At 50.2% G+C, this 26,061-nt stretch overlaps 11 protein-coding genes across 11 annotated transcripts; 6 read left to right on the forward strand and 5 right to left on the reverse strand.

The window, feature by feature from the left end:
* Positions 1-967: 967 nt before the first annotated feature.
* On the forward strand, positions 968-3,685 carry ACLA_062290 (putative pyridoxal-phosphate dependent enzyme; the record flags this gene model as incomplete). Its single annotated transcript, XM_001273690.1, has 1 exon — positions 968-3,685. One exon carries the CDS (start codon positions 968-970, stop codon positions 3,683-3,685), a length of 2,718 nt encoding a protein of 905 aa, XP_001273691.1.
* A 236-nt stretch (positions 3,686-3,921) lies between these two features.
* Positions 3,922-4,751, reverse strand: ACLA_062300 (uncharacterized protein; the record flags this gene model as incomplete). Its single annotated transcript, XM_001273691.1, has 2 exons — positions 3,922-4,349; positions 4,430-4,751. The coding sequence occupies 2 exons, from the start codon at positions 4,749-4,751 to the stop codon at positions 3,922-3,924; spliced, it is 750 nt and encodes a 249-aa protein (XP_001273692.1).
* Positions 4,752-5,603: 852 nt separating this feature from the next.
* Positions 5,604-7,322, forward strand: ACLA_062310 (cytochrome P450; the record flags this gene model as incomplete). The annotated part of the gene is made up of 3 exons (XM_001273692.1): positions 5,604-5,747; positions 5,814-6,086; positions 6,159-7,322. The coding sequence occupies 3 exons, from the start codon at positions 5,604-5,606 to the stop codon at positions 7,320-7,322; spliced, it is 1,581 nt and encodes a 526-aa protein (XP_001273693.1).
* A 214-nt stretch (positions 7,323-7,536) lies between these two features.
* Positions 7,537-9,000, reverse strand: ACLA_062320 (flavin-containing monooxygenase; the record flags this gene model as incomplete). The annotated part of the gene is made up of 1 exon (XM_001273693.1): positions 7,537-9,000. One exon carries the CDS (start codon positions 8,998-9,000, stop codon positions 7,537-7,539), a length of 1,464 nt encoding a protein of 487 aa, XP_001273694.1.
* Positions 9,001-9,575: 575 nt separating this feature from the next.
* ACLA_062330 (valyl-tRNA synthetase) lies at positions 9,576-13,162 on the forward strand (the record flags this gene model as incomplete). The annotated part of the gene is made up of 7 exons (XM_001273694.1): positions 9,576-9,657; positions 9,715-9,888; positions 9,942-10,341; positions 10,468-11,978; positions 12,039-12,322; positions 12,377-12,689; positions 12,753-13,162. 7 exons carry the CDS (start codon positions 9,576-9,578, stop codon positions 13,160-13,162), a joined length of 3,174 nt encoding a protein of 1,057 aa, XP_001273695.1.
* Positions 13,163-13,529: 367 nt separating this feature from the next.
* ACLA_062340 (PaaI family thioesterase) lies at positions 13,530-14,060 on the forward strand (the record flags this gene model as incomplete). The annotated part of the gene is made up of 1 exon (XM_001273695.1): positions 13,530-14,060. One exon carries the CDS (start codon positions 13,530-13,532, stop codon positions 14,058-14,060), a length of 531 nt encoding a protein of 176 aa, XP_001273696.1.
* A 232-nt stretch (positions 14,061-14,292) lies between these two features.
* ACLA_062350 (oligopeptide transporter) lies at positions 14,293-16,065 on the reverse strand (the record flags this gene model as incomplete). Its single annotated transcript, XM_001273696.1, has 3 exons — positions 14,293-15,244; positions 15,300-15,666; positions 15,723-16,065. 3 exons carry the CDS (start codon positions 16,063-16,065, stop codon positions 14,293-14,295), a joined length of 1,662 nt encoding a protein of 553 aa, XP_001273697.1.
* A 618-nt stretch (positions 16,066-16,683) lies between these two features.
* Positions 16,684-17,911, forward strand: ACLA_062360 (uncharacterized protein; the record flags this gene model as incomplete). The annotated part of the gene is made up of 2 exons (XM_001273697.1): positions 16,684-16,698; positions 16,757-17,911. 2 exons carry the CDS (start codon positions 16,684-16,686, stop codon positions 17,909-17,911), a joined length of 1,170 nt encoding a protein of 389 aa, XP_001273698.1.
* A 40-nt stretch (positions 17,912-17,951) lies between these two features.
* ACLA_062370 (putative MFS transporter) lies at positions 17,952-19,914 on the reverse strand (the record flags this gene model as incomplete). The annotated part of the gene is made up of 8 exons (XM_001273698.1): positions 17,952-18,077; positions 18,125-18,257; positions 18,669-18,786; positions 18,857-19,198; positions 19,251-19,366; positions 19,447-19,553; positions 19,612-19,745; positions 19,830-19,914. The coding sequence occupies 8 exons, from the start codon at positions 19,912-19,914 to the stop codon at positions 17,952-17,954; spliced, it is 1,161 nt and encodes a 386-aa protein (XP_001273699.1).
* Positions 19,915-21,049: 1,135 nt separating this feature from the next.
* Positions 21,050-22,222, forward strand: ACLA_062380 (isopenicillin N synthase family dioxygenase; the record flags this gene model as incomplete). The annotated part of the gene is made up of 2 exons (XM_001273699.1): positions 21,050-21,932; positions 21,999-22,222. The coding sequence occupies 2 exons, from the start codon at positions 21,050-21,052 to the stop codon at positions 22,220-22,222; spliced, it is 1,107 nt and encodes a 368-aa protein (XP_001273700.1).
* A 372-nt stretch (positions 22,223-22,594) lies between these two features.
* Positions 22,595-25,626, reverse strand: ACLA_062390 (MFS transporter/fungal specific transcription factor domain-containing protein; the record flags this gene model as incomplete). Its single annotated transcript, XM_001273700.1, has 6 exons — positions 22,595-23,653; positions 23,717-24,010; positions 24,060-24,819; positions 24,892-25,007; positions 25,060-25,375; positions 25,445-25,626. The coding sequence occupies 6 exons, from the start codon at positions 25,624-25,626 to the stop codon at positions 22,595-22,597; spliced, it is 2,727 nt and encodes a 908-aa protein (XP_001273701.1).
* Positions 25,627-26,061: the final 435 nt, after the last annotated feature.

The raw sequence follows: 26,061 nt of genomic DNA on the forward strand, positions 1-26,061 counted from the left end.
CACGAATCGAGTAGGTAATCAGGACTCAACCAGGTGGCTGCTTTGTTTTGTCTGATAAGACCCCTCTCGCCAGTGCAGCTCTGACGTGGGGAGTTCAAAAGTACCAATTCCTACGATCAACAGCCGCCCCAGTCTGAGCTGCATGAAGAGTTGGCCACTTCCTGGCCCCGGCGGACGGGATATCCGAGGATGCAGAGATAGGGCATGGAAAACGCGGGCGAAGGGGAGAAACCTACCTGTGCTGCAGAGCGATGTAACCATGGCGGGGATATCTCCGGCCAGTATATGGCTCATTGAGGCAATATCTCTCACTATAAGATTCCCCTCCGCCATTTCTCCTCACGGAGGCGTAATCTCTCTCGCGCTGATCATCTGAGATAGATTAGATTCTATAGCACAGAAGCTATTTTGGACCCGATAGATCTGCATTCACATGCCAAGTCCCGATATAGCACTCCTCAATGTTGGACAACCAGTACCAACTAAGACTAGATTCGCTACACTGCAGCTCGAGATTGTAGAATCTGACACCCTGGTACCCAGAGTCATAGCGCTTGAGATTGATAAAAACGCATTACGGAAAGGGAACGTATTCTCATAACAGGACAGTATACGCGTCTGTATTCTAGGTAGTTGAACTAAGCGCGATGGGTGATCTAGCTGATCTGGAGCGAGGGGAACTGGCAACAGACCTGATGCTGACCAGTGTCCTCCGAATGGACTACTAATCTTCCTCAGAGGGGTCGTCGTAATACAGGTACTTTTTATCTGTTCCTTACTCAGTGAGCTGCACTGGTCAACCTAGGACTGCCGTCTGTGCAGCCCGGTGATAGTAGCTATATAAATTCTGCAAGTTATACTGCCCAAATCTAGCACAGTGCTCAACATATCCTTCACCTGATAATCACTTCGCATATCCTCTATCTCTTAGATATTTCTATTCTTGGCTTCTTTATTCGCTTCAAACATGATTTTCCGCTTCCTGGCATCGTTGGGCGTCGTGCAACAGTCGTCCAGAGAAGAGGAAGTATCATCCTTAGCGACATACAAACAGATCGCAAGTCTCCGAAACACACCAGAAGACGAGCTAGCTCGGCAAATCGAAGCTGCTGCAGAGCGAATTTCCGAGCACGTTGTCAGGACGCCTACAATCCGTCTACCGTGGCTCGATCGCGATGGAAGAGAGGTTTGGGCTAAGCTTGAATGTCATCAGCATTCCGGATCGTTCAAGTATCGTGGTGCTCTAAATGCTTTGATGAAGACCGATTATCAGCGTGTGATTACCGCATCCGCAGGAAACCATGCCCTTGCCACAGCTGCGGCAGGAAAGCAAGTCGGTAAAGAGGTTCAGGTCGTCGCTCCAACCACGGCATCCGAGCTGAAGGTCAATCGCCTGCTTAGCGACGCCAGCGTTAGTTTGCTGGGGAGCGATCTCCATGAGGCTACTATAGCCGCGATGAAAATAGCGAAAGAATCCGGTGATGACCCTGAGAGTAGCCTCAAGTTTCTTTCTCCCTATGCTGACCCTGATGTGGTCGCTGGCGCTGGGACTGCCATAAAGGAGGCTATTGACGACACTGGTGTCGATTTCGACACGGTAGTTGTTCCTCTGGGAGGTGGTGGGCTGGCCGCAGCAACAGCTGCATGGTGCGCAGCTCGCAGGCCTGGCACTCAAGTCGTCTGTACACATCCCGAGATCTTTGGCCGGGACTTTAATGCAGGCAGCGTTTCAGAAAAGTTGGCTCATCCCACCATGCCAACTTATTCCGATGGATTGGGCGTACAACTTGTAGAAGACACGCCATTCGCTGATATCATTGACCGTCGTCTGCGTTCCATTATCCAAGTGTCCGAGTCGGACACTGCTGCGGCCATCGCCTACATTCTCCGACTCCAATCACTGCTGATCGAAGGAGCAGCAGCCACTACAATTGCAGCGTGGCTGACCAACGATCCAATTTTCCAGCAACGGAAGGGCAAAGTGTTACTGCTCCTTACTGGTGCCAATGTCGCTTCCAGCACCGTGGCCAAAGCGCTGGTGGCCGATGTTCATGACCCCAAACGTCGCCAGCAGCTTGGCCTGCGTCACATTCTAAATTCAGTCGAAAGACACGGAGCTGTGTCTGCTGGAAATGGTCAGAAGGCATTAGAAAAAGATCCTCATTCAGGCCATCACACCTTGCAGTCCATGGTAGATGTGTGGTCCGTTTTATTCGAGCGGCTTCAGCAATCGGCAGTCCGCCTGAAGGAGAGATTTGACGAAAAGAGACAACTTTCGAACAGTCTGGGCCTTCAAACGCATGAATGGGGTGTCACGATATTCATCAATCTGTACTCCAAGCTCCTCTCGCTACTTGATGAATGCCGGAATGCTTTATCAACAGGCGATCCGTCCTTGAAAGCATGGGAATTGGAAGAGCGCTATCGCGTTCTTCTCCAATTGCAATCTACCTTGACATCATTGTTTGATCGATGCAGTGCCGCATACGACCAGTCAAGAGCAGATTGGTTCTTTGATCCAGCATCTCAAAATGCGGCTGCTGTAAACTACGATCGCTATGGATCGTCCGATCTCAGAGATATGGAGCGCAATCTGCTGTCAACCCTCCGAGTTAGTTCATCACGCCCAGTGGAGTTACTGCTTGCATCGAGCGGTATGGCTGCCTACCAGATTCTGCAACACTTCCTACTCCAGCATCTGTCGGTGAACGATACCATCGTCCTCCCACCGTACATTTACTTTGAGGCATTGGAGCAGCTACAGGCGCTAACGCACGTTCGCGTTGTTCATGCACCTTCCTTCGATGCTGAGGATATAATCGCTACAGCCGAGAAGCATAACGCACGAGCAGTCTTCGCAGATCCAGTGGCCAATATCGTCTCGCTGGATTGTACCGATCTTCGGGCACTGGCAAAGGCTGTCTCAAATCGACCCGGTTGGGAAGACCGATATCTGGTGGTCGATGGGACAATGGCCTCTGGGGCACTGGAAATTGTGGACTGGTTCCAGAGTCCTTCAGCGCCAACACTGCTATACTATGAGAGCGTGAGCAAGTATCTTCAGCTCGGACTGGATATCCAGATGGGTGGCCTCCTGGTTTACCCAGCGGACCTGGACCATGAAATGCGAACTATCCGTCGTAACACAGGCACAATAATGTACCCGCGCAATGCAGCACTTCTTCCCCCGATTGACTTCGATGTCTTCCAATGTCGCATGCGCTTGCTTACTGAAAATGCCGAACACCTATACAACTTACTGCGCGGAGCCAGCAACTCTATCGCTGAGATCTCCTTCCCGATGAAGTGGCGCGAGATGGGCTGGCGCCATGGAGGGTCTCTCGTCACCATCCGGTTCTACCGAGATGGCATGAACAATAAAGAAGGGTTAGAAGCTTGCATCGACCGCATTCTCCGAGCGGCCGAAGATCTCCATGTTCCGATGGTAAAGGGAGTCAGCTTCGGCTTCTCCTTCGCCCGTATTTCTTCTGCCTCGTCCATGGCTAAGGACTCCGACCCTTTTCTTCGTATTGCCGTTGGGGCGGAGTCAGAACACATCCAGCACCTTGCCACGGCGATCATTCAGGGTGTTGAAGCGTATTGTTTGTCCTTCGACCCAGACTTGTTTTTCAAGCTAGATCCAACTTCAAACGGCGGAGCTGTCAATGGGTCTCTGGCCAAGTAGTGGTATATAGCTGAAATATTCATTTCTCCTCTTTCTCATTTAGGTGTAAATGATGGGATGGGAAAATGCTTACTTCCTCTGGCATGAAATCAAGCAGACTATACAATAGCAGCAGATTCAGCTCGATAGTTCAAGGTATTGTCCTTTCAACCCGTCTTTCCTTCCTACCCTCAGCTGCAATTCAAGCTATTGTCCTTAGAATATCTGATTAAGAGGAAAGGAGCACGCCATAAGTATCAACCCAGAGGACCATCAGCTTTCCACCGCAACACCACCACGTCCATCTCTGGAATATTATGCTCGCCATCAGGTCCAAGGTCGACCTTTTGCGAGGAAAGGTGTATCTTCCCAATGTCCTTGCACCCGTTGCGGACATAGAGGGGCAGACCATGAGAAGACGCATCACCAAAAACAGTTACACCTTCTTTGGAGGCGCGATATCCGCAAAATTGCACCAGTTTGAAACCATACCCCCGATGCTGGTAGGCGGGATGCACTGCCAGGGTCTTGAACTCGAGCTTTCCTTGGCCCTCCTCTAGGTACTGAGCATGTATCTTTGCCGCTTGTCCGTAATAACTATCGATTGCCTTGAGGGAAATAGCTCGATTCGGAGCGATATAGCTGTTCACCGTGGATCGAGACCCAAGGAGGACACGCCAGAACCCTATACGAAAACGAAAAACAATCAGCTTCACCTTCTCAATATTCATTCGACACGAACTTGCCGGGATTCAGAACACATACATTTATAGTACGAGTCTGGATTCCACCGTCTCAGCTCCGCCGACGTCCCGTACCGAACAAATGTCGCAAACGCAACGACCTTGCTACCCCCAATTGGCTCTGTCACCTGTTCATCGTCGTCCTCCAGTTCTGCGACCATAGCTAGATGGCCTGGAGTGACCATAAACCGGGTCATATCCTCGACAAAGTAGGCTTTGAAATCTTCCGGGTATAGCTTGCGATAAGGGAAGAAGTGTTCGTAAATCGGCTCATCCGCGAATGCCATTGACCCGATTTGGGCAATAGCCTGGATGTCGGCTGGGTAGGCAGGTCGGATTTTCATTTTGTGAGGGTTGTTGGATTGGTTTGTTCTTTGATTCAAATGGCTATTCCCTGGCTTCTTTGGGTGATTGGGATGGTATAGCTTTTTAGTAGCAAGAAGTAGCGGCTCCCTCATTCACTGAGCCCAGCCAAAGGATTCACCTTATTCATGAGGGGTTAGACATGCAAGTGTGTTCTCCTCAACAATGACACAGGGCTGCTCCAATTTACCGTGTCGCTATTGTAAGCTTGCCGCAATGCAATATCCATATCGAGTAGGTACACTAGAAATGAATGCCGTACCACATCATTCTGGGACATTACTGATACGACCGTATTTTACACCCGTAATACCATCAGCTGAAACCGTAATGTGACAATACAATACGATCAAAACAGTAATTCTCAAAACTATACTGCTCTATCGAGATCTGCAGTCAGCATACCTTCAGGGTCCGAGGCCGCGAATCTTCTTACCTTGGGTTCTGACCCCGCTGGCTTGGAGAGTACGGAGGGGCCGACGGAGCAGTTGTCTGCATGAGATGCTTGAACAGGCAGGTTCAGCGTGAATTGCGAGCGGCCGAGGGTTGCATTGGTCGGATATCGCACATCTCAACTTATTGTGGCGAGATTGACAAGAATATATTGTACAAAGGTACTACTATACTTCACAAGGTACGGGGTAATGCGCACGGCTTCCCAATCAAGAGTCGGGCATTGATACTTTGGTATTTGCTCCTCATGTAGATAGGCATCTGCAGTTGGATGTGCATCTAGATAGGACATTCAATTTGGGCTATTATTCTGCGTTACTTCACTGCGGTTGTATGGACTAGTTGCTGCCAATTGCCTTGCCATCTAGAAAAAAAAAATGATGACTCCAGCACAAGTGTTCACAGACAGCACTGCATCGCTGCCTCTACGAATCCTCGCGATCAGTTCCATTGCCTGGATTATCTGGAAGGTGCTACTCTACCCCAAAATTTTCAGTCCCCTCAGAAGATTCCCAGGCCCAAAGGTCAGTCATTCCATATCACGCAGGCCTATATACATAGTGTGATAACCATAGATTTCTTTCGTATAGGATAGCCATTTCCTCCACGGGCAGTTATGGAGAATCCTGTCCGAGCCCGTTGGCGTCCCAATGAGAGACTGGATTAATACGATTCCAAATGATGGGATTATCCGTATCACCACTATATTCAACCAGGAACGCCTTATCCTGACAAGTTCTGAGGCGCTATCAGATGCCTTGGTTACTCACAACTATGACTGGGATAAGCCGGAGCAGATGAAGAAAGGACTTGGCCGCATCGTGGGCCAGGGTGTTTTGCTGGCGTCTGGGAATGTGCACAAGGTATGCGCTAGGCCTCAGAAATGAATCAACCCTAGCATGAGACCAGATGGCTAACCAGGCACTCGACTCCAGGCGCAAAGAAAGCACCTCTTACCAGCGTTCTCATTCCGGCACGTCAAGACTCTATACCCTATCTTCTGGGAAAAATCTTGTGAGATGGTTGAAGCCATTACGAAAGCTACCACCAATGCCGACAATACGAACAATAAAACTTCAATCTCAATCACCGACTGGCTTCGTCGCGCCGCTTTAGACATTATTGGTCTTGCGGGCTTCGGACAGGATTTTGATGCTCTGGGCAAGCCACACTCAGAGCTCAACAATATCTACGAAAAGGTGTTTGACCAGCCTCAGAATGAGAACGTCATGAAAGCCATCGAGACGCTTGAGAATATCTTTCCTGTTGCCTGGCTAGGGAGCCTTCCGCTGCAGCACAACCGCGACGTTAAAAAGGCGTCCATGGCCATTCGCCAGGCGGCTCGAAAGGTCATCCGTAGCCAAGAGCAGTTCAAAACCAAGACAGCGTCTAGCATTCTCTCTGGAAATAGTCTTCTCTCAATTGCGTCGCGCTCGGAATACTTCACTGAGGATAATCTCATCGACCAGATCATGACTTTTCTCGCTGCTGGCCATGAAACCGTCTCTACAGCCACTGCGTGGGCATTAGTGGTCTTATGTCGCCAACCCGCTATCCAGGAAAGACTGCGGAAGGAGATCAGATCTCAGCTCCCATCTCCCAGTCAAGGTACATCTACGTTCAACGCTCAGATTCTAGACGCGCTTCCGTATCTCCACGCCGTCTGTAATGAGGTGCTAAGATTCTACCCTCCTGTTCCCCTTACTCGTCGTGTATGCGTCCGAGATACGACCATCCAAGGGGAACGGGTTCCCAAAGGAACAAACATCCTAATTGTTCCTGCTGCGCTGAATGTGTCCAAGAAGCTTTGGGGTGAGGACGCCTTAGAGTTCAACCCCGATCGATGGATGGGCTCGGGAAAGAACAATGGCGGTGCGTCCAGTAACTTTGCCAACATGACGTTTCTCCATGGTCCTCGGTCATGTATTGGAGCATCCTTCGCCAAAGCTGAATTCGCATGCTTATTGGCTTCAATCGTCGGGCGGTTCAATTTCAAGTTTAGCGATCCCGACTATAAGGCGGAGGTTCTGTCTGCTGGCATCACATCAAGGCTAAAACATGAGCTTCTCTTGACGGTCGAGGTGGTAGAAGGATGGTGAGCACTTAGAGGTGTGACTGGGTGCTCGTACCCAAGTTAGATATGGGTCTCGGGGGTGCCAATAGGCTCGAGTATCCTACGGACTTTGCGCTGTTCCAATGATACTTGAATTCTGTGAATAAAATTAGAACTACTGGTCCAAAGCATGGAACCCATGGTCATAACTTATACAGTTATACTCCACATCTATTCGAAACAGTGTACATATGATCCATTTAGCCCTTTTTAACCCCACGTTGAGTTACGATCTCTAAATCATCAAGCCGGCCATACTTTGCAAACCACAGATCCGAGATGTAGTTGCTCCTGGGCAACCAGGACCCCTGATCCGCTGCCTTAGGCATACCCTTGTCCGCCGTTCTGATATACGTTGAACTTAGATCCCATACTCGTCGCGGTTGTAGCTTCAGTCCGTTTGGGACCCGGGGTACAGCTGCCGTTGCATCTTTTGATGACAGGTGTTTGATGAGCCGAGCGCCGAATGTTGCACTCGCATCTACCCCCAATGTCCATGATGCATTCGTGTAACCGATAAAGAAGAACGCATTCGGCACATCCTGTAACATGACACCTCTCCAGAGGTATTTGTCTGCCAAGTCACAGGGTTCTCCGTTGATTTCAAGTTTAACACCGCCTGCCAGTTGTAGTTTAAGACCTGTTGCTGTGATAATTATATCTGCGTCAAGAAACTCGTCGGATTTCAATTTGATTCCCGATGAGGTGACGGCGTCAATACTATCGGTTTTGATGTCGACCTTTCCCGTATGCAGAGCTTGATAGAAGTCTCCATCCGGTGAGACACAGAGGCGTTGATCCCATGGTGTATAGCGAGGGCTGAAATGAGGATCATGGGAAATGTTGGCTGGAAGTTGCTTGATCGTTCGCCAGCGGAGAAGCCGCTGCGAGAGCTGGGGAAGGCTTTGGCAGAAAAGGAAGAACAGTCGATGTGGAATGAACCAGCTCATACGATGGTAGGTCTGCGCGATGGTCCGTGGAAGCAGGTAGTCTATCCAGGTCTTTTCGATCTCGGTATTGGGAACATTGAGAATATAGGTCGGACTGCGCTGGAGCATGGTAACCCGCTCTGCCGTCTCGGCAAGTTTGGGAACGAGAGTTACAGCCGTCGCACCGCTGCCAATGACAACAATCTTCTGATCCGCGTAGTTGACCTCTTTAGGCCAGAACTGAGGATGAATCAAGGTCCCGGTGAACTGGTCTATACCGGGAATATCCGCAGGTAACGGTTGAGTGTAGTCATAGTATCCTGTGCCAAAGGCCACGAAAGTCGCTGTGTACGACTTTTCTACTCCATCATGTTCAACCGTCAAGGTCCATTTCTGCTCTGTATCCGACCATGCCGCTCGGGTGACTCGGTGCTGAAAGGAGATATGTTGATCAAGACCACGTTGTGCAGCAGCCTCCTGGATGTATTTTGCAATTGCTTTCCCCTCGGCGATGGGGCGGCTTTTATTCCATGGATACCATGGGAATCCATAGGTAATGAGGTCGGAGTCGGACCGTATGCCTGGATATTGAAATAGATCCCATGTCCCTCCCATTGCCTCCCGCGCCTCGAGGATAATGTACGAATGGTTTGGCAGTTCGGTTTGCACATGGTACGCCATGTTAATCCCGGAAATCCCAGCGCCGATGATGATAATGTCGTAGTTGAGTTCCATAGCTGCGTCAGTGAATAAACAGTGGTAGAGAGAGACAAATTGGGACCCCACATCAGAGAATGTATATACCAGCTCGCTAGGTCTACCTGTGTATAAATGAAACTAAGTATAACAAACTGCTTGGCCATTTCCTTTCGAACAAATCATAGGTTATGCAGGTCAACTCGAAATGAACTATAGGCACAAAGAGACCAATACCTGCGGGAGACTCTGCCCAAGCTAGGATTAGGGTTACATTCAGTATTGGGTAACGATATCTACAAGTACGTCAGTAAGATTACCAGTACCACGTACAATACTCGGATTTATCCGTATTACAGTATCTGAAGGCGTTCTTTGTCTCCCGTCATGAGTCACCGATCAAACAGGACCTAGCAAGTAGGTCGGTTAATTTAATCAGTTGATTTATTTTATTTTATGCCCATCTCAGCGACCCCTCTATTCCTTTCTTTTTTTTGGTTTAACCGCCAGCTGACCCGTTTGCTCCCTATGGTGGGAGGCCCATGGTTGTTCGTTTTAAAAACCTCCCGTCTCACAAGACATTGCTCAGTGCCCTTGGAGGACCCATTCACAAGATGTCCACCAACGCACCAGCTCCCGGAGCTGGTATAGACCCAGATGCCGACAACAGGGCGGCGCTGAAGGCAAAGCGAGAGGGTAGGTTGAAACACGTTCCGGTCTAATGGAAAAACCTAACCATCCTCTCTCTCGCAGCGGAGAAGGAGCGCCAGAAAGCCGAAAAAGCGAAGAAATTCGCGGAGAAAGAAGCTAAAAAGAAGGCTGCTGCTGCTGCTGCATCAGCAAAGCCCAAAGACACCGCGGGAAGTCACCAGCTGAAGGAGACATTGCCGGAGTATACCGAAGAAACGCCTAAAGGAAAGAAGAAAGGTAACGTATTCGAAACGCCGGAAAGAAATATGCTGATTCCTGTGCGATTTTAGTCCTGAAACCCCTCGACGGACCCTTCCATTCAGCGTATATCCCCAAAGTTGTCGAGTCGGCGTGGAATGATTGGTGGGAGGCGGAGGGTTTTTTCCAGCCTGAATTCGTCGGCGAAGACCAAAAGCCAAAGCCGAAGGGGACCTATGTCATTCCAATTCCTCCTCCTAATGTGACGGGTGCTTTGCATTGCGGTCATGCGCTGGGAACAGCACTGCAGGATTGTTTGATCCGCTGGCATCGGATGAAGGGGTATACCACCCTCTATCTGCCCGGCTGCGATCATGCTAGTATTTCAACCCAGAGCGTGATTGAAAATATGTTGTGGAGGAGAGAGCGAAAGACGAGGCATGACCTTGGACGGGAACAATTCACCAGTAGAGCGTTGGAATGGAAAGAAGAGTACGTTTTTTCCCCCCCAATCGCTCATGCGAATGCGATCTGAAAGCAAGATGATCCTCTGTCCTCTTTCTACTGTCTCGAAACCATCACTTACGCGGAGATGCTGATAATGCGGGGTCCTCATAGATATCATTCCAAGATTAATACCGTTCTCAAGAGACTAGGAGGCTCATTCGACTGGACGCGCGAGGCCTTCACCATGGATGACAATTTATCCGCTGCCGTGACCGAATGCTTCGTTCGTTTACATGAAGAAGGATATATCTATCGATCGAGTCGCCTCGTGAATTGGTGTGTGCATTTCAATACTGCGATATCGAATCTAGAAGTGGATAGCAAGGAGCTGAAAGGACGGACATTACTGGAAGTTCCCGGCTACGAGCGCCCCGTGGAATTTGGAGTTCTCACCTATTTCCGGTATCAGGTGCAGGGAAGCCAGGAAACAATTGAGATTGCTACCACCCGGCCGGAGACCTTGCTAGGCGATACCGCAGTGGCTGTTCATCCGGACGATCCTCGTTATAGCAACCTGGTTGGCAAGAAGATTCAGCATCCTATTGTGGACCGACTACTCCCAATCATCGCAGATTCATACGTGGATCCGGAATTTGGAACTGGAGCAGTGAAGATTACCCCTGCCCATGATGCAAATGATTATGCCATCGGCCAGCGCCACAATCTGCCCTTTGTGAACATTCTCAATGATGACGGAACGATGAATGCTAATGCCGGAAAATACGCGGGGCGGAAACGTTTTGACGTTCGGTACGCCGTGGTGGAGGAATTGAAAGAATTAGGGCTCTTTGTGAAGAAGGAGAGTAACCCGATGAAGGTTCCCCTATGCTCGAAGTCAAAAGATGTGATTGAACCCTTGATGAAGCCACAGTGGTGGATGAGAATGAGCGAGCTAGCCAAGGATGCCCTGAAAGTGGTTCGGGATGGGGATGTCACAATCCAGCCAGAATCAGCAAGGGACAACTATTTCCGATGGCTCGAGAACATTACAGATTGGTGTCTGTCTCGCCAGCTGTGGTGGGGTCACCAAATACCTGCGTACTTCGTCGACATAGAAGGTCAACCAACAGACGAAACAAACGATCAACGCTGGGTTGCTGGTCGAACGGAGGAGGAAGCTCGCCAGAAAGCAGAGGCAAGGTTTCCTAATCAGCGCTTCACACTCCGAAGGGATCCAGATGTCCTGGACACTTGGTTCTCGGCAGGTCTCTGGCCATTCTCAACACTAGGATGGCCGCGGCAAACCCATGATCTTGAGAACCTTTTCCCGACATCGTTGTTGGAGACTGGATGGGATATTCTCTTCTTCTGGGTAGCACGGATGATTATGCTCAGCTTAAAGCTCACTGGGAAAGTGCCTTTCAAAGAAGTCTACTGCCATTCCCTCATCCGTGACTCTGAGGGCCGAAAGATGTCCAAGTCGCTCGGTAATGTAATCGACCCTGTCGACGTCATGGAGGGTATTAGCCTCCAGAAACTGCACGACAAACTGCACCAGGGTAACCTCGATCCTCGGGAGCTGGGTGTGGCCATGAAGTACCAGAAAGCAGCCTTCCCAAACGGCATTCCTGAATGTGGAGCTGATGCCTTGCGATTCTCCCTGATCCAGTATACCACAGGTGGTAAGCATTAACATCCCATTCCATGCTTCGAAGAGTGCTGCAGCTCACACTATATGACAGGCGGCGATATATCTTTCGATGTTAAAGTCATGGCCGGGTACCGAAGATTCTGTAACAAGGTATATCAAGCGGCCAAATTCGTGCTGGGCAAAATAGGAGACCAGTACACACCTCCCTCGACTCTGGATAAGACGGGAGACGAATCGCTGGGCGAGCGGTGGATGCTACACAAACTCAACACCGCCTCACAGAATATCGATCGAGCTCTGAGCGAGAAGGAGTTCTCCCGCGCCGCACAGATTGTCTATCAGTACTGGTATGATAATTTGTGCGACGTGTTCATCGTCAGTTTCTGCCTTACGATATCAATGGTTACCCGGCTAACAGAGAGATACTAGGAACACTCCAAATTCCTGATCCAGCAGGGTTCGGAAAGGGAAGTGCGATCTGCCCTCAATACACTTTACAATGCCTTAGAAGCCGGTCTTCGAATGATTCATCCCTTTATGCCATTTATCAGTGAGGAGCTGTGGCAACGTCTGCCCAGAAGACCCGGCGATTCTACTCCATCCATCGTCATTGCATCATACCCCAAATACAATGAGTCTCTCGCAGATGCCGATTCCGAGGACGCATATGAGACTGTGGTAAGATCAGTCAAGGGAATCCGCTCACTGATGGCTGGGTATGGTATTCAGGACAACGCCAAAGGCAAGCTCAATCCGCCAGACTATCTTTTTTTTTCCCAGTTAATCCTAATACATGGACGTACAGTTTTCATCCACGCGAAAGATGCCCAGTCCTATGAGCTTATTAGTAGCGAAGCCGGGAGCATCAAATCACTGTCCGGAAAGGGTATTGCTACCGTGCATGTCCTTGGACCCAAAGAACAGCCTCCAGAGGGATGTGCTGTTTACGTGAGTTCAACGTCTACAGCGGTGTTTCTGGAAATCAATGGACGCGTCAATATCACCGATGCTGTGGATAAGGCTCGGAAGCAGTTGGAGAGGATTACCGACGTTTTATCACGGCAGCGCCGTACCGTTGAGGCAGAGGGGTGGGCGGAGAAAGCCGAGGAAGCAGTCAAGGCAGGCGAGCTGAAGAAGCTTGGGGACTTGGAAGTCGAGCACCAGAACGTCACTGCGACGATTGAGCAGTTGGAGAAACTCACCATTCGCAATTAGGTATAGAACACCGGAAGGTATTGCATGGTAGTAGAGAGATAGATGGGGTACCTCAAGCCAGGGATGCACTGTAACTAGCCTAAGTGCCACGCAATGTGATTGTCCTCCGTCACTACCTCGGCTTGCCCATCTGACATTCGCTCCTAGTCAAAGGAGACTCAGTAATCTAGCTCAATCAAGGCAACAGATAGTTTCCATTGCCCATGATTGGCCAGATACAGGTAATACGTATCTATATGTACATCTCTAGATAGTACCTACTTATATATACTCCCTCGATAGGAACCGTTTCATCCAACCACCCCTCACCACTCATTCCCTCAGCTTCCCTACGTCCAATTCACCCAAAACCACTACATAAGAGAAGATGCCTCGACAAGAACACCTCACCGACTTCGCTCCCTACCCCTGGTGCCAACAAATCATCTCCTCCCCGGCCTGGCACCCCCTATCCACTCGCTCAACCTCCACAAACCGCCTCTTTACCGAAACCCTCTGGACAGACGTGACCATCCGCGCCCACGCCTCCTTCTACAAGCCCCCAACCGCAACCCCGCCCACCGAAACAGGCGGCGAAGTGCGCCTCCTCGTTTCTCTCGGCGCCGGACTAGACGGCCACCCCGGTTACTGTCACGGTGGCATGCTCGCCCTCATCTTCGACGATACCATTCATGAATTGGTAGAGCTCGAAATGAAGGAGGCGGCTGTTACAGCTACGCTGAATGTGTCGTACCGCAGGCCTGTTGCGACTCCCGCGGTTGTTTTGTGTCGTGTCTGGTCGGAGAAAGAGCCAGTAGGGAGAAAGTGGGTAGTTAGGGCTACTATTGAGAGTGGAGATGGGGGTGTTTTTGCGGAGTGCGAGAGTCTGGTCGTGAGGAAGAGGAAGGAGGCGTTGTGAGGTGTATACGGGTATTTTTTGAAGTCCGGCGGGGGGGGGGCGTATAGCTGATACATGTAAGACTCGGTATCTTACCTGAACTATGGTCATCATGCACATATCACGTACGGGAGACTCCGTCTCATACCCTTGATCATAGGTTTTTTCGGTGCTTCCACAACTGGGTACATCAAGAGCATAGTACCAATTTTCGTACACCTCAAACTGGTAGAAAGCCCTAGAGTCCCATCGATCAGTTCCCCCGCTTCCCCCCAAAATAAACCCAAAATACCACTCCAGAACCCCAAGTCCCGATACCCAACACGGCATACGCCCGGGTCATCAGCGGGTCGACCAAAAAGGGCGTGATTAGCATCGACAACAGAGACCCCAGTGTATATGTAGATAGGAAAAGTGCCATGATAGTTGACTTCATGGAGCCGGGGGCGTGGCTGTACGCGTATTCCAATCCGGTGGCGGACATGAAGATTTCCGAGATTGCTAGGATGATATAGACTGGTGCTTGCCAGGCTATGTGTACATTGTTTGGATCAGGGCATCCTACAGAGCGTGGAGAGGTGTAGCAGGGTGGAGAGTGATAGATGGAGTATTGGAGAATCCCGGCATAGGCCATGCCGAGACCGCAAAGGAAGAACCCAGCGGTGATCCTAATGATCGGGGATAGATCCAATCCAACGCGTCGGATCCGGGGAAGAAGGACTTGGTCTAGAACCGGGATGATCAGCAAGATACTAAGCGGGTTGATGGCAAACATGATATCATTCGGTAAACCATGTGTATTCATATTGGCAGCTTGAGAGATGAAGCTCGTTAGCATCTGGTTATAGGATGCCCAGAAGATAGGGTAGAAGAGGAAGATCCGACTGGCTCGTAGACAGTGGCGAAGTTCGTCAATGAAGGTTTCTGGCCATGGGTGACGGTTCTCAGCGCTCGGTTTGGCTGCGTCTAGGGTCCAGTTGTTTCGGGCGGCGATGTAAAAAGCTTGGAAGGCGTGGAGAGTGGTTGATCCTGTTGTGGGTAGGGAGGAGTATGTATTTTGGGAGAGGGATAATATTGTGATGAGAGTGAAAGTCAGCGCTGGGAGTAGGAAGGCAACGGGGAAGCCTTGTCGGTGTTCAATTGTGGTTGTTAGGATAGAGGAGAGGGAGCCCGCGTTTGTTAGCATGATGAAAATCATAAATATCCTGTTTCGAGGTTATTTCTAGGTCCGCACAAACATGCAGGAGGGATTGCACTGACCTTTGAATAGTCATATCATAATCAACGTAAACATTCTCCCCAGTGTCAAGTTTATGTACACGCTGCTCCGCAGGTTGATATTGCTCTGCGATCAACGAATTCACATTGGGTCGGATACCGCCTGCACCAATACCGATCAATAGCATTGCTGCAAGCAATGCCAGGATAGGAACACTGCTGCTTTCGAAGACAGAAAGAGACGAGCCAAAGAGAATGAACAGCCCTACTGCATATATCCGACTAGCATGTGTGATAGTTGCTTTTCTCCCAAGATATTGATCAGCGATGATGGCGCCAAAGATCGGTGTCACGTAACACCAAACTGTAAATGATAGGTTTATTAAGGTGGCGTATGACTGTCCAAGGCCTGGATATATCGCTACTTAGCCTTCTTGTCTTCCCTCCTGGATATATTTAACATACCCAGACCACCAGGGCGCAGAGGGTCATCCTTTGCATTCTGAAGGTAGTTTTGTAAGGGAGCTGCAAGACCGAAGAAGGCGAATCGATCGCAGACCTCGACCAGCGCTATTGACCACACTGATCGAGGCAGAGAATCTGGGATACGTCGCAGCGGTCTTTCGTTTGCTATCGCTTCGTTGTCGTCCGACAGACGGGGGAGTAGGGCGTCATTTTCGGTTGGAGGGGTTTGAAGTATGGGGTATCCTGCGTGGTCTGGGACTTGGGACATAATGTTATCCGATCGGTTTGATGAGGGATAAGTGAATGTTACGCTTTGAGCAGGAAAGTGCGTAAGAAAGGACATCGAGCATAATCATTGTTGACAAGGCTATGGGGATAAGGTCTAAGTTGCCAGTTGTCCAAAGACCTCGCTCTAGACGACCGACATTTCCGATAACGTACACAGACTGAGCATGAGCAGGCTGACTACTTTCTCTAGCGTCGTAAAACCTCTCACAAAGTACTGCAGTTACTTACATAGTACATTATGCGAAGATCATCACATCTCATCTGTAGATTTGCCTCACTGACCTTTCTGAGTCTTAGTGAATAACAACCCTAAAAACCATGATAAGACACCTCTTGCGACCATGACATGATTGCAAGGGGCTTGCCACAGATACCTTAATGATCATCAGTGGGGGCTGAATCCGCCATTGGATGATGAAAATGGCGCAATGTCAGGGTCAAGATTGACAAGAGGTACATAGTCGTTATTGTATTGTATCGTTGTAATACATGTAAGAGGGGTATTGGTTTGGTAAAACAGATTTACAGGTCAGTACCTATGTACGGAGTAGTACTGGACCGTCGGGGGTTGATGAAACACCGATCATATTTGATGGGTTGACTGCATTGCTTTTATGATTATCACAACGTGAATGGTATTGGGTTGTCCTCGTTCGGATTGACTAAGTTGGCAATGAAAGTCATTGTAGTAAGTTCATATACAATCCGACGAAAATGACTACCCTGACTGACTATCTTCACTAAAGGTCGGAGGCTCGCTGGGTGGCCTGTTCGCAGGCATTGTCGCTAAATCACAGGGCCACTCTGTGCACATTCTCGAGAGACATGCTGCCGCCCGCGTAAGAGGCAGCGGTGCGGGCATCGTGCTCGGAGAGTCGATCCGTGAATTCCTGTCTCGATTTGCGCCAAATAACCAGCTCGAGACCGTTGTCAGCGACGGCCATTTCTTTCTCGATCGCGCCGGAAACATTATCCGTACGGTAGAGAAGCACCAGGAGACCACGAGCTGGGACCAGCTGTATCTGATTGCGCGCGAAGCTTTTGATGGCGGGGAGATAGAGTCGAAATATCTCGAGGGGCATGCCTTTACGAAAGCCGAGGTTCGGATTGGAGATGGCAAAGTCGAAGTCTCTTACACAGATGCAGATGGGATGCTGAAGTTCGAGGATGTGGATCTTCTTCTTGGTGCAGATGGTGCATTCTCTGCTCTCCGGAGGAGTCTGTTGGCGGATGTGGCGCCGAGTTATGCTGGATACGTCGCTTGGAGGGGTATTGTCATGGAAGATCAGATAACTCCGGCTATTTTTGATCTGTGTCTGAACAAGCTGGTTTTCTATAATTCGCCCGGATGTCAAATGGCCGTATACGTTGTACCCGGGGAAGAAGGCAAACGCTATGTGAACTGGGTCTGGTATTGCAACTCGGAAGAGAATTCGCTCCCATCTCCAGAGCTCATGACTGGTAATGATGGATCAGTGCATCGAGTAACGCTGCAAGCTGGACAAGTGCGGCCGGAGGTCTGGCTTAGCCAAAAACAGCTTGCACACAAAGTCCTTCCGCTGCAATTGTCCGAAATTGTTCAGAGCACTTGCAGACCCTTTGTTCAGGCTATTTGGGATGTGATCAGTCCTCAGAACTCCTTCCACGAGGGCAAGGTGATCCTCATCGGAGACGCAGTGGCGGGGTTACGTCCGCATACAGGTGCCGGAACTGAACAAGCTGCCTTCCATAGCCTTGCTCTGGAGAAACTTCTGAATGGATCGGCAAGGCTGGAAGAGTTTGTTCGGTTGGCTATGGAACATTCCCGAAACATCCAGAATGTTGGAGTGCAAATCGGCGAGAGTATTGGACTCGGAGCCGGAAAGGAGGACAACGCTCCTCGTACAGACAAACTAGCGTAGCTCTGCCAATAGCGTGATCGTTGTATATACCATTGTGTCTCTAGACGCTTGAAGAAGATGACGTCCTCCAACGACTCCCTTTGAAGTAAACTATCATTATTAGGACAGCGCAAATGGCCCACAGGCCAGCCCATAATGAGTACAAGCCGCCGTCCCCGATGGCACTCTTATCTTTTGTTAGCACAAGCAGAATACTCTGGAAACTGAACGAACCTGGAGGGGAACTGCAACTTCGGCAAACAAGAAAGCAAGGAGGCCGCGGAAGAAGCTGTTGCATGCCACTGTGACTGTAGTATTCCCCGGGTTGATGTCAAGCAGGTATGACATGGTAGGGGAATAAACCCAGCTTTGATGGAGAGAATTTGTGCATCAGTTTCTGAATTTGCCGAAAATCATAGAAGGAGTAGGGTGGGGGATATACATAGAACATAGACCCCCAAAGAACAGGACGATAGCGATCCCTGAGATGTGTACGGTATATTGCGCCATCCACCCATATGCAAGACAAAATGCTGGCATTAGGATGAGACCTGGTATGGTGGTCGCGAGACGCACCTGGAAGTACCATGGTCAGTCTGGATATGTGATTAAAAAGCACTAATAGTTCTAAATCTCACCTCGAATGGAGCAACTGCAGTGGTATTCAGGGTGCGTGAGCGAGCCAGAAGATAATCTGAATATCGTCCTCCCAGGATACTCCCTGCCATGCTGCCTATTGCTTGGTTAATATCCACGAGACTGGTACAACTTGGCCGACTGACCTAGTCCATAAGCAAGTAGCACCAACCCTATCTTGAGGGCATTAAGATGGTATCTGTCGGAGAGAGTTAGAGTACAGGTGTACGATATACAGTACGTGAACCCATAGTTCAACCCTAAAATTATAGTCAGTCTGTTTCTAGCATGAAGCCCGAAAGGTCCGCTATGGGATACGGCTGCTCTCACCTGTAGCAACTAGTAGGACTACATTGTTACGCTTCTTAATGACCCTCTTTAGTGATTTCATCACCCTGAGGTCAGAAGGATAGACAATTATTTTGTCCCCCGAGCTGGGATGCGTAGCACCTCCCTCGGGTGACGAAAGGTCTATCGCCTGGCTCTGCCGCTTCGCAATCTTTTTCTTTCGTACTGCCAATGCATCTTGATATGTACTACTATGATCTTTCCGGAAAGACTCTTTCATTAAAATGATCACGCTGGCGTAGGTCACACCGATCCAAATGGCGAGAAACCAGAAAGTAGCGCGCCACGACAAGTACGTCGTCAAAATACCACCAATGACCGGGCCTTCTTTCTGTTAGTTCTCGGACCAGTCAGATGGATCCTGTCACAAGCATACCGAGAGATGGTCCAAGCATCGGTGCGGCATAGTAGATGCCGAATTTTGTTCCGCGCTCGTGAACATCGTAGATATCGGTCAACGATCCTGCTCCTACCGAGAACAAGGAGCTATTGCTAAAACACAGAAAGACGGTCAGCGATATGATCACCACGATCGAGGGTAACGATGGAGAACAATCACAAGGAGCACCTACCCCATCGCTTGAATACAGCGCATCCCAATCAACAGTCCGATCGACTTTGCTACCGCAGCGCCTATGTAACCCCCAAGTGCTATTGCGAGAGAAACCATATACACGGGCTGTTCCGCCTATCAGCGTTACTGCCTTCCATGGGGACCTTGGTGTACCATAAGATACCTTTCTGCCGACCAACTCACTAGTGAGACTCCATGGCATTGGGAACATGCCCGACAGCAGGATGAATAAAGAAAGGGTCAATGAGATGTGCCAATCCTGAGCATGGAGTGAAGATTTGATTGCATCAATGGCAGCTGGTGATTATTGTCAGCCAGTCATGGTCAACGTGTACAGCGATCGCTATACATCACTCTACAAGGGCCGCATGGTATACTTACGATTGTAGATATTCGGCGCGAACCCAACGACCAATGAGCCGTTTGCTACTGTCGCCAGGGTTATCCACTTTAGGAAAGTTAGCATTGATACTCAGGTAGTGGTAGAATGTCATTCGAGGCTCTTAGAACCTGGAGGAAAGGCTAGACCCCAGAATACACACCTTTCTCATAGCCGACCATTGCCTAGGATCCTCTCTAGGATCCTCTTGAACTTCGGGTGTCTCATGGACAGTTCTCACGTATCCATCTTCTTTGCAATGGCCTTGGGGCTGGGATTGTTCCTCGATGGAGGGTTCCTGCGGACCATTGATAGGCCCAATATCACCTGGGGGGCTTTCACTGCGAATGGCCATTGGTACGACGGGGTGATCAGATGCGCCAGGTTGTGATTGCCGGGGGGGGAGCGTGGTTATTCAGCTCGATAGTGTTAGTGAGTAGGAACCAGTGGGAGGGAGGCCTTGGGACACGGAAACTTGGTAGACCTTGGGGGTGGAATTGGTTGGTGGCACTTTGCAAGCATGCAGGATGGAAAGAAATTCGTGTCAAGTTTCTGTAGGTTCACGTGAGTCAGCGACATGCCGATCCCTTGATATAATATAGGGTAGTATATCTCTGCATGAGGAGTATTTACGGTGTATGGACAGGTTTTCTGTCCGATACATCAGACAGACAGTTTGAAAAAAACAACAGATACATACAGCCGATCTTACATTTACAATACGAAATGTTCCTGATAAGCGCTCTGTGACAATTCTGAGCTACGTGAGAGACGCTTTCGATCACATCAATTTGATACATTGATACGGGGCAGCCCCTCTGCGGCCCGTAGGTCGCGGAAGGACCCGATTGGGGCTGATCACTAGCAAGCAAGGGGTCTGACTCCAGCCAAACCCCGCGAAGTAAGCACTAATGTAGTGTCACACTATCACACTCTCTCTAGTCAATACTCCTGCAATATCTACGAAAGATAGGCGACGGCAACTTGGCACAGAATAGCCGAGGCCGTGTAAAGTCTCTGCGATGATGAGCATGAGAATGCAAGCGGGGTTGAGGGGAAGTCCCAAAGTAGGCGATAGTCCTGCACGCTTCTAGTGGGATACGCACATCGAGGTTGGTGTGTACCTTCAAGATCAATGTCTAATAGTAGTAAGAATCTAAGTAAGTCGAACAGCAAAAACTCCCTTGGCTCATTTCATCTATCGTACGAAGCCGAACTCTCAATGTCCGCCCCATCGCCACCAAGCGCCATTGATGCAGAAGTCCAAGAGGCTCAGACTTACCTGAAAGGGCTGATTCAGAGGGAACAAGGAGACCATGTACCTGCCTTCTCGTCAATTCCGGTCATCAACCTTGGCCCATTAACGCATGGCTCCCCCGCGGACAAACAGAGAATCGCACGGGAGATCCACGAGGCCTGTACGGTCAGTGGCTTCTTTTATATCAGTAATCACGGAATCAGTGCAGACCAATGTGATGGAGTGTTAAATCAAGCGCAAAGATTTTTCAAGGAACTCGCATTCGAGAAGAAGAAAGAGATTCACTATCAAAACTCAAAATTCTTCCGCGGCTGGCGACCATCGGCCGACATCCTCCAGCGGTCCCATCCCGATAGCGCACAGTGCCTCGGCGTAAAGGGGGTGGGAGACTACAAAGAAGCCTTCAACTGGGCATATCAGTATGATCTGGACCCCACCGGTGGCGATGGGAAGTATGTGGAGCTTGATGGCTCTCGATTAGTCGGGAACCTCTGGCCAAAAGAGGAGGATCTTCCTGGCTTCTTCGACGGGGTGAAAGGATTCTACTCCGAGGCTTTGCAGCTATCTCGTCGGTTGATTCGGCTCTTTGCACTGTCCCTTGCTCTCCCCGAAACCACTTTCGATCACTTGGTCACTCACCCGGGCGGAGTGGCACGCCTGCTGTACTACCCTCCCACGGACGAGGAGGAAAGCTTGGTCGGTATTGGAGCACATTCAGATTTTGAGCTTTTTACGCTTTTACTACAATCGGATATCAATGGACTAGAGGTCCTGTCTCCGGACGGGAAATGGGTGGCCGCAGACCCTTTGCCGGGAACGATTGTGGTCAATGTGGGAGATTTTATGAGTGAGTTGACATCTACTGCGCAAGTGTTCTACAAGAGGTTGCTAATCATCCTTTGCCCATATACAGTGCGAATGACGAATGGTTTGTACAAGAGTACCATCCACCGGGTTGTCAACCGCACCGAGAAGGAGCGATACAGCGTTCCATTCTTCTTCTCTTTCAACTACGATGAGATTGTTGAGACTATCTCGAGTTGCGTTCCGGAAGGAGAGGAGCCCAAGTACAAACCTATCAATGCCGGAAAGTATATCCTGGAACGTCTTCGACTCGCTCTCAAGGATAATGAATGATCAGGACAGGTTCGAAACATGTATAGCTTTATTGTATCGCAGTAGTCTTGATGAGAAATCTACCATCTTTCATCATGAATAAGACAATGCGTTGGATGGTAGAAGTTATGGCTGTTTCTGCCATGTATATATACCTTAAAAGGCTAGATTTAGATTCGTCGCTTGATAAAGTTCAACAGGGCAATGCCTAAAAACAACCTTATTTGAATATTCTTCAAGATATTTCATAACACGTACACTTTAGTCTTTCATGGTGATTTGAAATTCTCATCTGCCCTAGGGATACTTTATTTTTGGGTGGTAAGTGCTTCAAGGGTGACAGAACCACAACTGCGGTCTCCATACTGGCCGTATAATCAAAGCAGAGCACGTTTAAATCATAAAGCAATAGTCCGTCCGCATCAATATCCGGCTAACGTTTACTCCAATCTGCATATCTCTCCCCAACTCCTGGTCGATGATATCTTTATAGATGCGCGGCATCTGCGCCCCCTTCTCGGCCATCCGCGCCAGCAGTTTCAAAATGAGATTCAGATCCAACCGATAAGACTGCTGTTGCGTGAGGCGCCACTGCGCCAGGATAAACCGACAACACATGAAATACGACGACGCTAGCATCGGGTTCGAAACCGCGTCGATCACGAGCCCCGAGATCTGGCGCAGGACAGCCACCACTTTATCCACCGACTTGTAGGAGCAGACGAAGTTCTCCCGCTCCGACGGAAGACGGGCGCTGCCGGGACTCCGGTGCTCGACTTCAGGCATGTAGAAGAGCAGCGTGGAGCAGGTGTGGAGAGTAATCAACAGCCAAACACTCTGGTCCACGTTCTCGGACGGCACCTCAGCCACGTTATGGACACACGCAGGCAAAGACACCCAGAAGCAGGCGAGGGCCGACTGCAGCTCATGGAAGACGGCTAAGCGGTTTTGAATGCCTTGGGCCTCGGTAGGCATCGGGTTGATGCTCTTGTATGTCACGATGCGACCAAGCATGACACTGGCTTTACACACCAGACGCGGCAAAGAGACTCCGATGGGAATGTTGGCTGTCTCCGACGCGAGCGCTGCCAGGTCCCGACTGTAAGGTTCTGGTTCTGGGCGCAACCCGTGTTGCAGCGACCGGTCGTCTAAGGGATAGTTCACACACCATTGTATATCGTCCATCACAAAGTGGCGGCCCATGAGGTAGTTCATGTGTCGGTCAAGAACGAAGAGCGCCCACAGGGTCCCCCGGCATTCCTCCTCTTCCAACGGAGAGAATCGCATAGTTGCTGGGATGCTTGGATTGGGATCATCCAGTTTATTCAGTCCATTCAGACATGCCAGCGAGTATGCTTGCGCCAACAGCACCACGACTTTCGTCATCTCCCCTGAATAGTAGAGCGAAAACACACACCATATGGCGGCTTGTAAGTCACGCAAAAAATTTTCCTGTCATCAGTCAATTCGCAAGAAAAGGAGAGGGGGGAGGGAAACATGACTAAGAATACTCACTCGCAGAAGAGGACTCTGCGCAAGCGAATCAACGGCGATTTGCAAGAACATATCTGCTCGAGTTGAGATCGTCATGTCGCGATGGGCTCTTGCGGCAGTGGCGAGGATGGCCCATTCTAACGGAGTTGACACTACGGGGCCCCCGGGTCCCCGCAGCCGCTCTAGAAAAGTTTCCTTGTGGATACAAGGAAATTTCGGGTGGGACCGCTCAAAGAAGTCGGCTGTGAGCTGAATAATTTCCTCCGGGGATAGCATTGGGCTCGGCGGACGGGTGGATAGATTCTGCGGCGATGGCTGGCTAGGATTCCCCGTCATCGGACTGTCAAGGGACGGTCCGCCATACCCGGACACGCCCTGATTTGTCTCCAAAGGCAGCGGGGAGAGGTCCAGCGGGAAATCGTAGGAGGTGATGGACCAGGAATTGCGACCCGACCAGGAGACCCTCCATGACGGCACCCTGTCCGATACCAATGATGATCAGCTCGATGACCGCCTCGGCGCGGCTGGTCCCTGGATTCCAGCGCGTGATCAGGCCACTGATCAGCACCGTCAGCGCAGAGCCTACCCAGGCGTTGGCCAAAGTGAGGCCATACTTGCTGGTGACCCAGCCGGCGATGGGGTTACCAACGGCCAGACCCAGCATCATGGGCAGCAGGGCGACGCCGGACATGGTGGCCGAGTCGCCATAGACCAGCTGGAAATACTGTGGTACGTAGTACATCATCCCAAGCAGGTTCGCGCCGTAGAAGAACTCGGCGAAGAAGATGGCAACGAGGGCGCGGCTTTGCAGGAACACAGGCGGCATGAGCGGATCCTTGGCCCAGTGCTCCCAGACCATGAAGAGTCCGAGCAGCACCAATCCACCCACAAAGCAACCAATGACGCGGCCATCGTTCCAGGGGAAGTTGTTCCCACCCCAGGAGATGGCCAGCAGGAGACATATCGTACCACCGATGAGCGTAATGCTGCCAAGAATGTCGAAGTTCTTGATGCGCTCCTTGTCCACCTTTGGGGTGGGCAGGCGCAGAAAGAAGAGAGTGATGATCAGACTGATGGGGGAGATGCACAGATTGATGTAGAAGCACCAGCGCCAAGTGACATATCTGTTAGTTCTCGTTTAGCTTCTAGGGATTTTCTTGAAGAAAACAAAAAGATTGGCATTATGAGAGACATACTGAGAGAAAGCTCCACCAAGAAGAGGACCAGCAACATCGGCAATGGCCCAGACCAATCCGGTGAACGAGATATACTTTCCGATATCCCGTAGCGGCACAAGGTTGGTAATGATGACCTTTTCGAGAGTCAGAAGATAGCCCTTTCGGGTGTGTATTGAATGAACTCACATTGACCAATCCATAGATACCACCTCCACCAATACCCTGGATCACACGGGACCAGATCAGCATATTCATGCTCTTGGAGCCACCGCAGAGACCACTTCCCAGGGTGAAAATGAGGGTTCCAACAATGAACATGTTGCGCTGCCCAAAGATGTCGCCTAGCTTGCTGTAGAGGGGCAAGACAAGGGCAAACGTGATGAGGAACCCAGTTCCCAGCCAAGATGAATTATTGTAGGCATTGAATTCAGACGAGATGATGGGGACGGCCGTGGCAACAATGTTGAAATCCAGAGCGGTCAGAAGCATTCCTATATTCAAACTGTTGGCGATTAGTTTCAAGACGGAGCATCACAAGGGAGTTCCCCCAGAGAAAGAGACCGTTACATACCCAAGCATAACAATCCAGAACTGGGAAAGCGGCAGCCCAGCCTTTGCGCCAGGCCGCGTATCCTCCTCCAGGACCACATCCCGGCTGCCATTCCCAGACTTCTCGAGATCGATAGACAGGGTGGTTTGCCCCGAAGCCTCGGAGGCAGTGACCCGTTCCTCTGATCCTGGCTGTGCTGCCATCATAAAGGGTAGTTTCCTGATCGTGAAGCGATACAGCAGGACTTTATCGTCATTGAACCATCAATTCTGGAGAGGATGAAGTCCAAGAGGCGGGAAGTGACCAGGGGAGGCAGCCAAAAAAATAAATAGACGAAGCCAGTCTCGCCATCCCGACCGACTCAGACGTCCTTTGGCTTCAGACATGCTTGACCTGTACCCTAATCTACCTGAAAGATGACTGACATCTCAAGAGTCGAGACCCTGACAAATCGGGGGCGGCGAGACCCACAGAATCCGCCCGATACCCTTGCTAGCGCCCGCCTGGGAGAGAAATGCAATTGAATACATTATACAGCTGTGGGGGGGTTGTTGCTATGTACTCCGTAGCTACCAGTTAGAATGTCTACAGCGGAGGCTAATCGACTAGCGCCATCGATGCTTACTGTGTAATCATTT

The sequence above is a fragment of the Aspergillus clavatus genome, genomic scaffold, assembly GCF_000002715.2.
Source record: "Aspergillus clavatus NRRL 1 1099423829796 genomic scaffold, whole genome shotgun sequence".
NCBI classification, from domain to species: domain Eukaryota; kingdom Fungi; phylum Ascomycota; class Eurotiomycetes; order Eurotiales; family Aspergillaceae; genus Aspergillus; species Aspergillus clavatus.